This window comes from Oncorhynchus mykiss, chromosome 2 (assembly GCF_013265735.2).
Source record: "Oncorhynchus mykiss isolate Arlee chromosome 2, USDA_OmykA_1.1, whole genome shotgun sequence".
In the NCBI taxonomy this organism is placed as follows: Eukaryota; Metazoa; Chordata; class Actinopteri; order Salmoniformes; family Salmonidae; genus Oncorhynchus; species Oncorhynchus mykiss.
Genome location: NC_048566.1, coordinates 78,710,598 through 78,723,169, shown reverse-complemented (window position 1 = coordinate 78,723,169; position 12,572 = coordinate 78,710,598). Strand labels below are relative to the sequence as shown.

At 42.1% G+C, this 12,572-nt stretch overlaps 1 protein-coding gene across 2 annotated transcripts in view; it reads left to right on the top strand.

The window, feature by feature from the left end:
• Positions 1-12,272, top strand: part of LOC110497066 (low-density lipoprotein receptor class A domain-containing protein 3) — a 142,568-nt gene extending 130,296 nt beyond the window's left edge. For both annotated transcript variants that reach the window (XM_036956343.1, XM_036956334.1), the window contains exons 5-6: positions 8,498-8,891; positions 9,093-12,272. In XM_036956343.1, the coding sequence (XP_036812238.1) occupies positions 8,498-8,891; positions 9,093-9,294 (596 nt within the window). In that variant the 3' untranslated portion in view covers positions 9,295-12,272. The remainder of the gene's footprint in view (positions 1-8,497; positions 8,892-9,092) is intronic.
• The last annotated feature ends 300 nt before the right edge of the window (positions 12,273-12,572 follow it).

Sequence of the window (12,572 nt, the reverse complement as noted above, 5' to 3'; positions counted from 1 at the left end):
GCGAGCAAGGAGGCCTACAAACCTGTTTCAGTTACACCAACTCTGTCAGGAGGAATGGGCCAAATTCACCCAACTTATTGTGGGAAGCTTGTGGAAGGCTACCCAAAACGTTTGACCCAAGTTAAACAATTTAAAGGCAATGCTACCAAATACTAATTGAGTGTATGTGATGAAAGAAATAAAAGCTGAAATAAATAATTCTCTCTACTATTATTCTGACATTTCACATTCTTAAAATAAAGTGGTGATCGTAACTGGCCTAAAACAGGGAATTATTACTAAGATTAAATGTCAGGAATTGTGAAAAACTGAGTTTAAATGTAGTTGGCTAAGGTGTATGTGAACTTCCGACTTCAACTGTAGCTGGCAAATAGCTTAACATTAGCTCATTATAATCACTACATCCTTCAAAAATGTTTTTTACACACATTATATGTGTCCATTGCAATCTATGCAAGAATCGGAATGCATTATTTGTCACCAGTACTACAAAACGTGAATATAACGGTAAACACGATATACAGAAAATCAGGAACTTACTTTGATAGGAACGCACACATTTCCAAAGCTATTATTTGTAAAGAAAACAACAAGGAAGGCAATGCAAGCGCCAGCCAGAAAATGTTACAATTTGTGCAAGACTGCGCAAATGTCTGCATACTTGATCTGTGCAAACATTGGTGAAGTGTGTTGGCTCTCTTGGAAGAGAGAAGTTTGTCCGGCTCAGTAAAGCCTCAAACATAACTTGTCCGCTATGCTGAAATGGGCTACTTCTATGTGAATTAATGAGGAAGCAGAACACACCTCAATTCAAACTGTTGTTAGAATTCACAACTTGTTGGAAAATAATTTGAAATGGACAAGTTGAAACAGCCTATTAGCAGGCAGCGCGTGTTAACTGTCCTGTTGCGTAACGATCACATTTTCGACAGTGAGGGCATTCTGACATCACTTGTATAAAACAACTCACGCTGGGGCAACCGTTAGAGGTATTTGGAACTCACATATGAAAAAGTTAACGGCTCTTTTCTGGATTTTGATATTTAGCGGATTTCGTCCTAATTCTGTTCTGCATGCATTATTTGGTGTTTTACGTTGTAAACTGAGAATTTTTTTAGTCTCAATTTGGTGTTTGTCCCATTTTGTGAATTATTGGTTGGTGAGTGGACCCCAGATCTCACAAGCATGGAGGGCAATGAGTTCTGTAACTGATTTAAAGTATTTTTAGCCAGATCATAATTAGTATGTTGAATTTTATGTTCCTTTTGATGGCATAGAAGACCCTTCCTGCCTTGTTTTTCAGATCGTTCACAGCTTTGTGGAAGTTACCTGTGGTGCTGATGTTTAGGCCAAGGTATGTATCGTTTTTTGTGTGCTCTAGGGCAACGGTGTCTAGATGGAATTTGTATTTGTCATCCTGGCAACTGGACATTTTTTGGAACACCATTATTTTTGTCTTACTGACATTTATCGTCAGGGCCCAGGTCTGACAGAATTCATTCAGAAGATCTAGGTGCTGCTGTAGGCCCTCCTTGGTTGGGGACAGAAGCACCAGATGATCAGCAAACAGTAGACATTTGACTTCAGATTCTAGTAGGGTGAGGCCTGGTGCTGCAGACTGTTCTAGTGCCCTCGCCAATTCATTTATGTATATGTTGAAGAGGGTGGTGCTTAACCTGCAACCCTGTCTCACCCCTCAGCCCTGTGAAAAGAAATGTGTTTTTTTGCCAATTTTGACCACACACTTGTTGTTTGTGTACATGGATTTTAGAATGTTGTAGGTTTTTCCCCCCAACACCACTTTCCATCAATTTGTATAGCAAACTCTCATGACAAATTAAGTCGAAAGCTTTTTTGAAGTCAACAAAGCTAGAGAAGACTTTGTCTTTTGGTTGGTTTGTTTGTCAATTAGGGTGTGCAGGGTGAATACGTGTTCTGTCATACGGTAATTTGGTAAAAAGACAATTTGACATTAGCTCAGTACATTATTTTCACTGAGGAAATGTCAGAGTCTGCTGTTAATGATAATGCAGAGTATTTTCCCAAGGTTGCTGTTGACGCATAGTAGTTATTGGGGTCAAATCTGTCTCCACTTTTGTGGATTGGGGTGATCAGTCCATGGTTCCACATATTGGGGAAGATGCCAGAGCTGAGGATGGAGTTAAGGAGTTTAAGTATAGCCAATTAGAATTTGTGGTCTGTATATTTTATCATTTAATTTAGGATACCATCAACCCCACAGGCCTTTTTGGGTTGGAGGGTTTTTTATTTTGTCCTGTAGTTTATTCAATGAAATTGGAGAATCCAATTGGTTCTGGTAGTCTATAATAGTTGATTCTTAAGATGTGTATTTAACTCATGTATACGTTTTTGTTTGTTCTTTGTTATAGAGACAAAAATATTGGAGAAGTGGTTTATCCATACATCTCCATTTTGGATAGATTACTCTTCACGTTGTTGTTTGTTTAGAATAGTAAAAGCTTTGTGTTTCATAGTGTTGTTTTTCTGTGGTTTACACCCAGACCATTACAGTAGGTGTGACAAGAGCATGTTGAGCATCTGATACATACCTCTTAGGTTGCAGGATGGGGCTTGGGCGGGTGTAGTAGTTGCGGTTGGGCCTGTTGCTCTGCTCACGGCCTGGGAATATGTCCTGCTGTCATGTTGAGGTCCTTACCGCAGGGGCTGGGGGCATGGATCTCTCTCTCTCTCTCAATTCAGTTCAATTCAAGGGCTTTATTGGCATGGGAAACATATGTTAACATTGCCAAAGCAAGTGAAGTAGATAATTTAACATAAGTGAAATAAAAAATACAAATTAACAGTAAACATTACACTCACAGAAGTTCCAAAAGAATAAAGACATTTCAAAGGTCATATTATGTCGATAAACAGTGTTGTAACGATGTGCAATAGTTAAAGTACAAAAGGGAAAATAGATAAAGATAAATATGGGTTGTATTTACAATGGTGTTTGTTCTTCACTCGTTGCCCTTTTCTTGTGGGAACATACATTTGGCAGGAGATTAGGAAGGGCAGCTCAGTTTCCACCTCATTTTGTGGGCAGTGTGCACATAGCCTGTCTTCTCTTGAGAGCCAGGTCTGCCTACGGCGGCCTTTCTCAATAGCAAGGTTCACTGAGTCTGTACATAGTCAAAGTCTCTCTCTGCTGCAGGAGGGAAATAGGGTTTACAATGGCATGACTACCTCCTGCAATCCCTCCCTCTCTGTCTTTCTCCTACACTGTCTCTATACTTTATCAATCTCTCCGTCTTTCTCCTACACTGTCTCTATACTTTATCAATCTCTGTCTTTCTCCTACACTGTCTCTATACTTTATCAATCTCTCTATCTTTCTCCTACACTGTCTCTATACTTTATCAATCTCTCTGTCTTTCTCCTACACTGTCTCTATACTTTATCAATCTCTCTATCTTTCTCCTACACTGTCTCTATACTTTATCAATCTCTCTGACTTTCTCCTACACTGTCTCTATACTTTATCAATCTCTCTGTCTTTCTCTTACACTGTCTCTATACTTTATCAATCTCTCCGTATTTCTCCTACACTGTCTCTATACTTTATCAATCTCTGTCTTTCTCCTACACTGTCTCTATACTTTATCAATCTCTCTGTCTTTCTCCTACACTGTCTCTATACTTTATCAATCTCTCTGTCTTTCTCCTACACTGTCTCTATACTTTATCAATCTCTCTATTTTCATATTGTATTTCTCCCTGGCTCTCCTTCCTGTCTCTCACTCTCGCATTATCTTTATCTATATTTCTTTCTATTTCTATAACTGCCCCTCTCTCTGTCCATATCTGTCTCAATCCTTCTCTCTCCTCCTGTTGGTCTCTGTCTGACCTTTCTCCCTATAATTCTCTCATTCCACAGCACAGCTAATTAGATGGATGCAGACAGCAGATAATGGGATGAGCGATAGAGAGAGAGGGAAAAATCATGGAGGAGAAAAGGGAGAGGGAGAGAGAGAGAGGGAAACAGCATGGAGGAGAAAAGGGAGATGGAGAGGGAAACAGCATGGAGGAGAAATGGGAGAGAGAGAGAGGGAAACAGCATGGAGGGGAAATGGGAGAGAGAGAGAGGGAAACAGCATGGAGGAGAAATGGGAGAGAGAGATGGCTGTATATTGTATTGAGTGTATAATATACACTGAGTGTACTAAACATTAAGAACACCTGCGCTTTCCATGACATAGACTGCCCAGGTGAATCCAGCTGAAAGCTATGATCTCTTATTGATGTCAGTGTAGATGAAGGAGAGGAGACAGGTTAAATAAGGATTTTTAAGCCTTGAGAAAATTGAGACTGTGAGATTGTGTATGTGGGCCCTTCAGAGGGTGAATGGGCAAGACAAAGATTGAAGTGCCTTTGAACAGGGTATGGTAGTAGGTGCCAGGCGCACCGGTTTGCGTCAAGAACTGCAACGCTGCTTGTTTTTTTTTAACGCTCAACAGTTTCCCGTGTGTATTAAGAATGGTCCATTACCTGAGGACGTCCAGCCATCAAGACACAACTGTGGGAAGCATTGGAGTCAACATGGGCCACCGTCCCTGTGGTACGCTTTTGACACCTTGTAGAGTCCATCCCCCGACGGATTGAGGCTGTTCTGAGGTGGGAGTATAGAGCACTGAGAGTATAAATACTCTTTTAGAGGTGATGATGTCATCTGGGAAGAGGAAAAGCTACCCTATTAGTGGTAGCACAGCTCCTTCCTTTGTGTGAAGAATTTCACGGTATATAAGGGGTTAAAACACAAGCAAGAGGCTTGGAGCAATCATACACACAGCAGGGGGTAGAGACAAGGCACTACCTCCTTAGACACTACCTCCTTCCCCTGACAGCTAGGGAATTGCTGTAGAGTAAAAAATAAACCACCTCTTTCTCTCCCTTTTCTGTCTCTCTCTTTCTCTTGCTCTCTTGTGACGAGTTTGTAAAACCCAGCAGGCATTCCAGTTAGGCCCTCTATTGCTAAAATCCCCAAATCCCCACCAGTTGTTTATGCAGGGGCATTATGAGATCTCTTTGTCTGTGAACTCTGTGAACGAGGCCATTGAGACCTGGCGGGCGGGACTGGTGGCAGCGGTGGGATCCTTTTATCATTTTTTTTACGAGGTAATTACTGTAATAATTTCTCTTTGTTTTGGACCTCTCTCTGCAGAGCTCGGTGCATAATGAATGGAACCAGTGAACTGAGGAAAAGAACAGCCAGGTCCGAGTAAATGAGCATAGATCTAAGAGAGAAAACAAACCCATAGTCCTCCTCTCTCTCTTACTCTCAATCTCTCTCTCACACACACACACACACACACACACACACACACAGTTTACCATCCATACAGCTGGAGATACTGTTTATGCAAGCTTTGTCCTCTGTTACAGTAGCTGAAGTGCTTTGAGAGGCTAGTTAAGGACCATATTACCTCCACCCTACCTCACACCCTAGATCCACTACAATTCACATTGTAATTCGCAACTGGAACTTTGACTTCCTGATGGGCCGACCCCAAGTGGTGAAGGTAGGCAACACCACCTCCGCCACGCTGATCCTCAACACGGTGGCCCCACAGTGGCAGCACACTCAGCCCCGTTCTGTACTCTGTTCACCCATGACTGCGTGGCCATGCACGTCTCCAACTCAATCATCAAGTTTTCAGACGACACAGCAGTGGTAGGCCTACAGGGAGTGGTGCCAGGAAAATAACCTCTCCCTCAACGACAACAAAACGAAAGAGCTGATTGTGGACTTCAGGAGACAGCAGAGAGAGTGCACCCCTATCCACATCGACGGGACCACAGTAGAGAAGGTCAAAAGATTTAAGTTCCTGGACGTGCACATCACTGACAACCTGAACTGGTCCCTTCACACAGACAGCATGGTAAAGAAGGAGCAACAGCACCTCTTCAACCTCAGGAGGCTTGGCCCCTAAGACCCTCACAGAATTCTACACATTCCCCAATTTAGAGCATCCTGTCGGGCTGTTTACCGCCTGGTACGACAATTACACTGTCCGCAACCACAGGGCTCTCCAGAGGGTGGTGCAGTCACCCCAACGCATCAGTCACGGCAGACTGCCTGTCCTTCAGGACATCTACAGCTCCCGGTGTCACAGGAAGGCCAAGAAGATCATCCTGTACCTCAGCCACCCGAGCCACATCCTTTTCACCACCCTACCAGCTAGAAGGCAGAGACAGAACGGGTGCATCAAAACTGGGACTGAGAGACGGTTAAACAGTCACCACTAGAAAAAGAAAATGAGAGCTTCAATCTAGGAGCTCAGATGCAATAATTTTATAACCAATGTTTCGAACAGACAAGCTGTCTTCATCATCTTCAAACAGTCACCACTTGTCTTAGTCACTGTTCTAGCCGGCTACCACCCGGTACTCTAGCCGGCTACCATATGTATGGTACGTAGTCATTGAACACTGGTCACTTTAATAATTACATACAAAACACACCATTTATATGTACTGTATATATACAGTATCTGCAGGGCCACTGAAAACCATAAACACTTACAGAGCCAGATGAAGCTGATATAGCAGATCAACGAGAGATCCACGTGAGAAAGCCTTTAAAACTCCTACAACAAGACACTTCCCCCTCTAAAGTCTACCCCTACAGTTGTAAATCAAATCCAAATCAAAGTTTATTGGTCGTGTACACAGATTTGCAGATGTTATCGCAGGTGCAGTGAAATGCTTGGCTCCAACAGTGCAGTAATACCTATCAATAATAATACATCAAAAAATACAGATTCCAGAAAAATTAAGAAATTACAGAATGAGCTATATCAGAGACAGAAATATAAATATACACTGAGCAAAAATATAAATGCAACATGTAAAGTGTTGGTCCCGTGTTTCATTACCTGAAATAAAAGATCCCAAAAATGTTCCAAATGCACAAATTTGTTTACATCCCTGTTAGTGAGCATTTTTCCTTTGCCAAGATAATCCATCCACCTGACAGGTGTGGCATATCAAGAAGCTGATTAAACAGCATGATCTGTATGGTCTGCATACTCACCAGACATGTCACCCATTGAGGCTGCTGGGGATGCTCTGGATCGACGTGTACGACATCGTGTTCCAGTTCCCACCAATATCCAGCAACTTCGCACAGCCATTAAAAAGGAGTGGGACAACATTCTACAGGTCACTATTAACAGCCTGATCAGTGCAACTCAAAAGAGATGTGTTGCACTGCATAAAGCAAATAATGGTCACACCAGATACTGAATGGTTTTCTGATCCACAAATCTACTTTTTTAAGGTATATGGAGTAGGTAGAATCTCAACCTGAGAAAACAACATTACAAAACCACCTTGCCTCTCAAAGCCAGGTAGAGTTCAGACAACTGTCAAAGCCTGACAGATTTGAAAGTGGATAGCAATCAGCACATTCTGTGTAGGCTACTGACGTTGCTTAATTTCATTTGCATTTTCATTTGCTGTACAGATGCAGACTATCGTAAAAGAGGTGCTCCTACTTCTACAGTTGTAATCAGGCTTTGAATTACATATCCAATCTTTTGAGTGCAATAGAAGCAATGTGCTGGGCTAATATGGATATTTCCTAAATGTAGAGGGGTGTTCTGAATTGTAATGGGATTGGCTATAGCACCCTTATAGACCCCAGTAATCCTACTCCTTAATGTCTTGTTCAGACTGTGACAGAAATGCATCAGCCTTACTGGGACTGGTCTTGATTCTCATCTAGCCAGTCAATGTGATTTCTTCTCTCTGCCTCAGAGCAGTAATCCGCAAAACCAAAGCAGCATTACACCACTCCAAATATGGGTCCCATACCAGTCAGTCCTAATATGGATACCGAACCCGTCAATCGTAATAAGATTTCGTATCGGTAAGTCCTAACATGGATGCCTTACCGGGCTCCTATCTCACCCTCAGAAGCTGATTTGAAATTCTCAGCCAGTAATATCAGAGGAAATGTTTAAGTGCCATTCCTTCCACTCATCTGGAATAACAAGGCACCGTGCTCCTTATTAGTGTGACAACTCCCTCTGTTCCGTTTTTGACCACCAACTATTCACTTTCTCATCCTGAGCTGTGAGTTCCTAAGTTACTCCTAAATTACTCTGTGTGTGTGTGTGTGTGTGTGTGTGTGTGTGTGTGTGTGTGTGTGTGTGTGTGTGTGTGTGTGTGTGTGTGTGTGTGTGTGTGTGTGTGTGTGTGTGTGTGTGTGTGTGTGTGTGTTGCCCTCTCCACTACAGCAGTAATCAGAGTTTCACTGTAGTGTTGCTTTCTGTTTTCATCTCAGGATACTGTAAGTTCCTGAACTCTAGAAAGGTTTTTTTCTCCAATTTGTCCCTTAGAGCTAGATCTTGCTCTCCTCTCCACTGGGAACAACTGAAATTCCTCAACAATTATGAATGTGACATTATAATATTAAACATGACAGTAGCATAAAACTTAACCATTCTTATTCTATTCTCCCTCCTTCTTCCAGAAGCTCCAGGCCAGGACTTTGTAACCCTGGACTACCGCAACTACCCTAGCATCACCTACGCAGTCATCGGCAGCGCTGTCATCTTTGTCCTGGTGGTGGCGCTGTTGGCCTTGGTTCTGCACCACCAGAGGAAGCGCAGTGTGCTGCTGCCCCGGGAGGTCCGGTCCTCCTACCACCACCACCACCATCAGCCCCTGCTGCTATCCCGCGTGGTCATCCTAGACCGGGGACACATCCACCCAGCTGGCCCTGGCCTCTCCCCCACCTCCCCGTCTGCAGAACCCCAGTTCAGTGCAGGTTCACAAGGGCTACAGATGCTGTCTAGGACCCTCTACCCTGCTGACATGTCCATGGACACACCACCCTCCTACTCCCAGGCCGTGCTGGATGTCAGGTAGACATACAGTAAATGTACTGTACTGGAGCGAGTAGCGTGAGGCTAATCATTTTGCCAACTGTAGCTTTGCCTATTTAAATGTGTTTTTTGGATTGATCTGCCTCTAAACTTGATTTCAGAATACTTCGGAGCAACATTTGTTCATTTATGTGTGTGCTTCTTCCTGTATCTATTTTTCCTTCTCCATCATGCCTCCAGCCGGCCTCCCTGGTTCGACCTTCCCCCGCCACCCTACCTCCCAGACGGGGATCTGCCGTCAGAAGGAGAGCTGCCCCAGTACGAAGCCCCCACAGAGCCCTCCACTCAGCCCAGCACACGTCTCTCTGAGCCCTCCACACCCAGAACTGTGGCCCCAGGCTTGTCCTGGCCTAGCTTCAGCTCCAGAGACGAGTCGGACTAGCTGTAGTCCTCCTCTGATAACTGCATGTACATAGGACCACAATACCCAGCCTCAGGGCTGTGGAAGGCTGAAGAGAGAGGAGCTGTTCAATTTGGGAAGACCCAATGGATTGTCCTGCCTAATGTGAGAATGAGAGACAAGGCTCTATTCTACCGATAACTACAACTGACTGACTAAGGCACTTGGAATGATTGCTATTATATGCTGGCATCCTCTGCTGGAAATTTCTCTACATATCCCCTGACTGGGTTGCTCACTTATTCAATCAATCAATAAATCATCAGTCAATTGCATTTCATCTGTGGCTATATAGTGCTTTTTATAAATGAATTTCTCAGTGTGCTTAACAACTTCAAGGGTCTAAACTTCCGAAGACAAAATAAAAACTACCACAGCCTCCCAACACTATGCATCTCCTGTTGGACTGGTGAAGACCCTGGTTGGTGCGAGATCCTGTAGCTTGGTTGTGTTGACTGGATGGATGGTCAACCTTTATAGTACAGTCATGCATTAACAATGTAGTAGGACTCACAGTAACTAACATTGTTTGTGGTACTCATAAAGGGTCAAATGTCACATGGTGTTACAGTAGCAGATGTATATGCTGTGCAAACATAGTGAAAGAGATACAGGGTCAGATCTGTAATGTTACAAGGTAGCACATTAGGACAACCAGCTAGCCACAGAAACATGTGGGTAGTGGACACATGGATATGGGGCACGTTTTCCTCCCATCCATATTGCATAATGCTGGTTCTCTTCAATCTCTGTTCTCATTGGCCATCTCTTTCATTTCATAGGGATAACTGTATTTCTCTGTCATAGAGCACTTATCATGATGGCTGGGTTTACAAGTAATTCACAGCTAGAATATCTAACCATAGAGAATACAAGACCCTTCTACTTGGTACCTTGGAACACAAATGTGTAGATTGAAATAAGCATTTGGGATCCTCCTCAAGTTAAAAACATAATTCAAGTCAGTAACTAATTACAGAAGCTGTTCAATTGGCTCTTATGTAGTCACTGAACAAAAAGATCAGCCTTGTTCTCCTTGGTTCCATAATGATGTGTTACTGACTGTACCATGTACCACCTACCTCCATGTTTTTCCTGACAAACTAAAATTGTTGATAGTCACATAAATGGTTGGTCAGAGTATTGGTGTATTTCAATCAATGCGATATTTCAATCAGAAATATTTTTTTGCTCCACGAATTACATTTAGATACATTCATTATATGCAGTTTTGACTCCACGCTTATTTAAACAGAAATGTATGAGATCAATGTCCTTACTGGGTTGTTGAGGTAAATCAAATTAAATCACATTTAATTTGTCACATGCACCTTACCATGAAATGTTTACTTACAAGCCCTTAACCAACAATGCAGTTTTAAGAAAAATAGGAGTTAAGGAAATATTTACTAAAATAAACATGTGTAAATAAAGTTAGACAAGCATTTTTGTATGGAGCTCTAGAAGTGACTGATTTACCTACAGTGCCTTGGTTCAAATGTTTCTGTTACTGTATTTCTTTCATTCATACTCAACGACTTACTGATAGGATTCCAACTGACTCATATGATCCCAACTGACTCATAGGATACCAACTGACTCATAGGATCCCAACTGACTCATAGGATTCCAACTGACTCATATGATCCCAACTGACTCATAGGATCCAAACTGACTCATAGGATCCCAACTGACTCATAGGATCCCAACTGACTCATAGGATCCCAACTGACTCATAGGATCCCAACTGACTCATAGGATCCCAACTGACTCATAGCATCCCAAAGGCTCTAACTGCCATTCCTATTATGCAGATTATTTTCTGAATTTGCACCATAGCTATCTGACCGATTCAATTGACACCCAATAATGTTTGTTTGGATAAAGAAGAAAATTACACTATTTTTTTATGTGACAGATGTGAGAGAGAAGACTGTCATTGTCTCTCTGCCTCTGTCTGTCTGCCCACCCGCCCGCCCGCCCAGTAACTAGTATTATTCATTGACTGACTAGTGAAACGTCTATCTGAAGGATCTGTGCATATGTATTGTGGTTGTCGTGTCATTTAATTTCAGAACTTGTCAAGGGTTTCATGTGACCATGTATGTAGAGAGAGAGAGAGAGATTTATTTAAAAGCAGCATATTTAGACTTTAAACTAATATAATAATATTTAACTATGAAACGTGTTACTTTGGATGGTACCTCTGTCTTTTGTCCATATCCCCAGTAGTCATCAGGCTGGTGGCATTATTAAACAACATGGAAACCAAAGATTATCACTCACCATCCCCATAAAACCCAGAAGATAAGCCTTACTCTCCAAAGTCCTATCCAAAAACAGTGTTGTGCCTCGTTTTGTTTCAGATACCTAGCTGACTAAAGAATGAAGAGTAGTATTACTCTTATAAAAAGGGGGAAATCCTGTTCATCACTAGATAACTGGAGAATGATACTCAGTCTCAGGATGAATCTGCTCACAGCTGGGTTTTATTCACTAGGAACCATCAGAAGCAAACAGGCTGAAACAGGGATGACTACCTGAAATTGTCCAATAAAAAGTGTTTTTCTTTTCCGTTGCAAAACGTTTTGCACTAATGAATAAAGTCCTGGTCTGTTGCGTTTCAGTTACAACACTGTTACACTTTTCACGTCACTATATCTGTTTGGTTTGTGACAGTGATTACTTATTTGTTGTTCCACCCTGTTGGACACTTGTTTCATGTTTATCATTTATTAATGACACCACCTTTTTGTTTGTAATGAAATATATTCTGTACATTGAAAGTAATATAAAGTGTTTCTGATTCAAAGATGTGTCAAGGGTTTTTCTCATAAAATTCACTATTTGTTTCCCATCATAATCTATGTAAAGTGTAAATATTGTTTTATTCCACATGGTTGTGCCTGGGATTCAGTTCACTTATCCTACCACCAGATGTCCCTCTTTCCATACAATTGGCCTGGGTTAGAGATGACCAACTTGTCTGAAATCTACTGTTGTGTGGGCAGGTTTGTGCTAACTCTCCCTATAGGCTCTCATTAAACATGAGATGAATGCTTAGTTCATACAACTCTTATTAAAAGCATGATTTTCCTCTGTTTTATTACTTCCACACTGAAAATGCAAAAATTATAATGTAGGAGCTATCATTTCAGTTTTGGTCAGATGGGGTTTTGGCCTGCCTGGAGACGTCACCAGGCGTTAATTAGTTAGACCAATAAGAAGTTACAAACCTCTCTGCCAATAAAATATAGTTT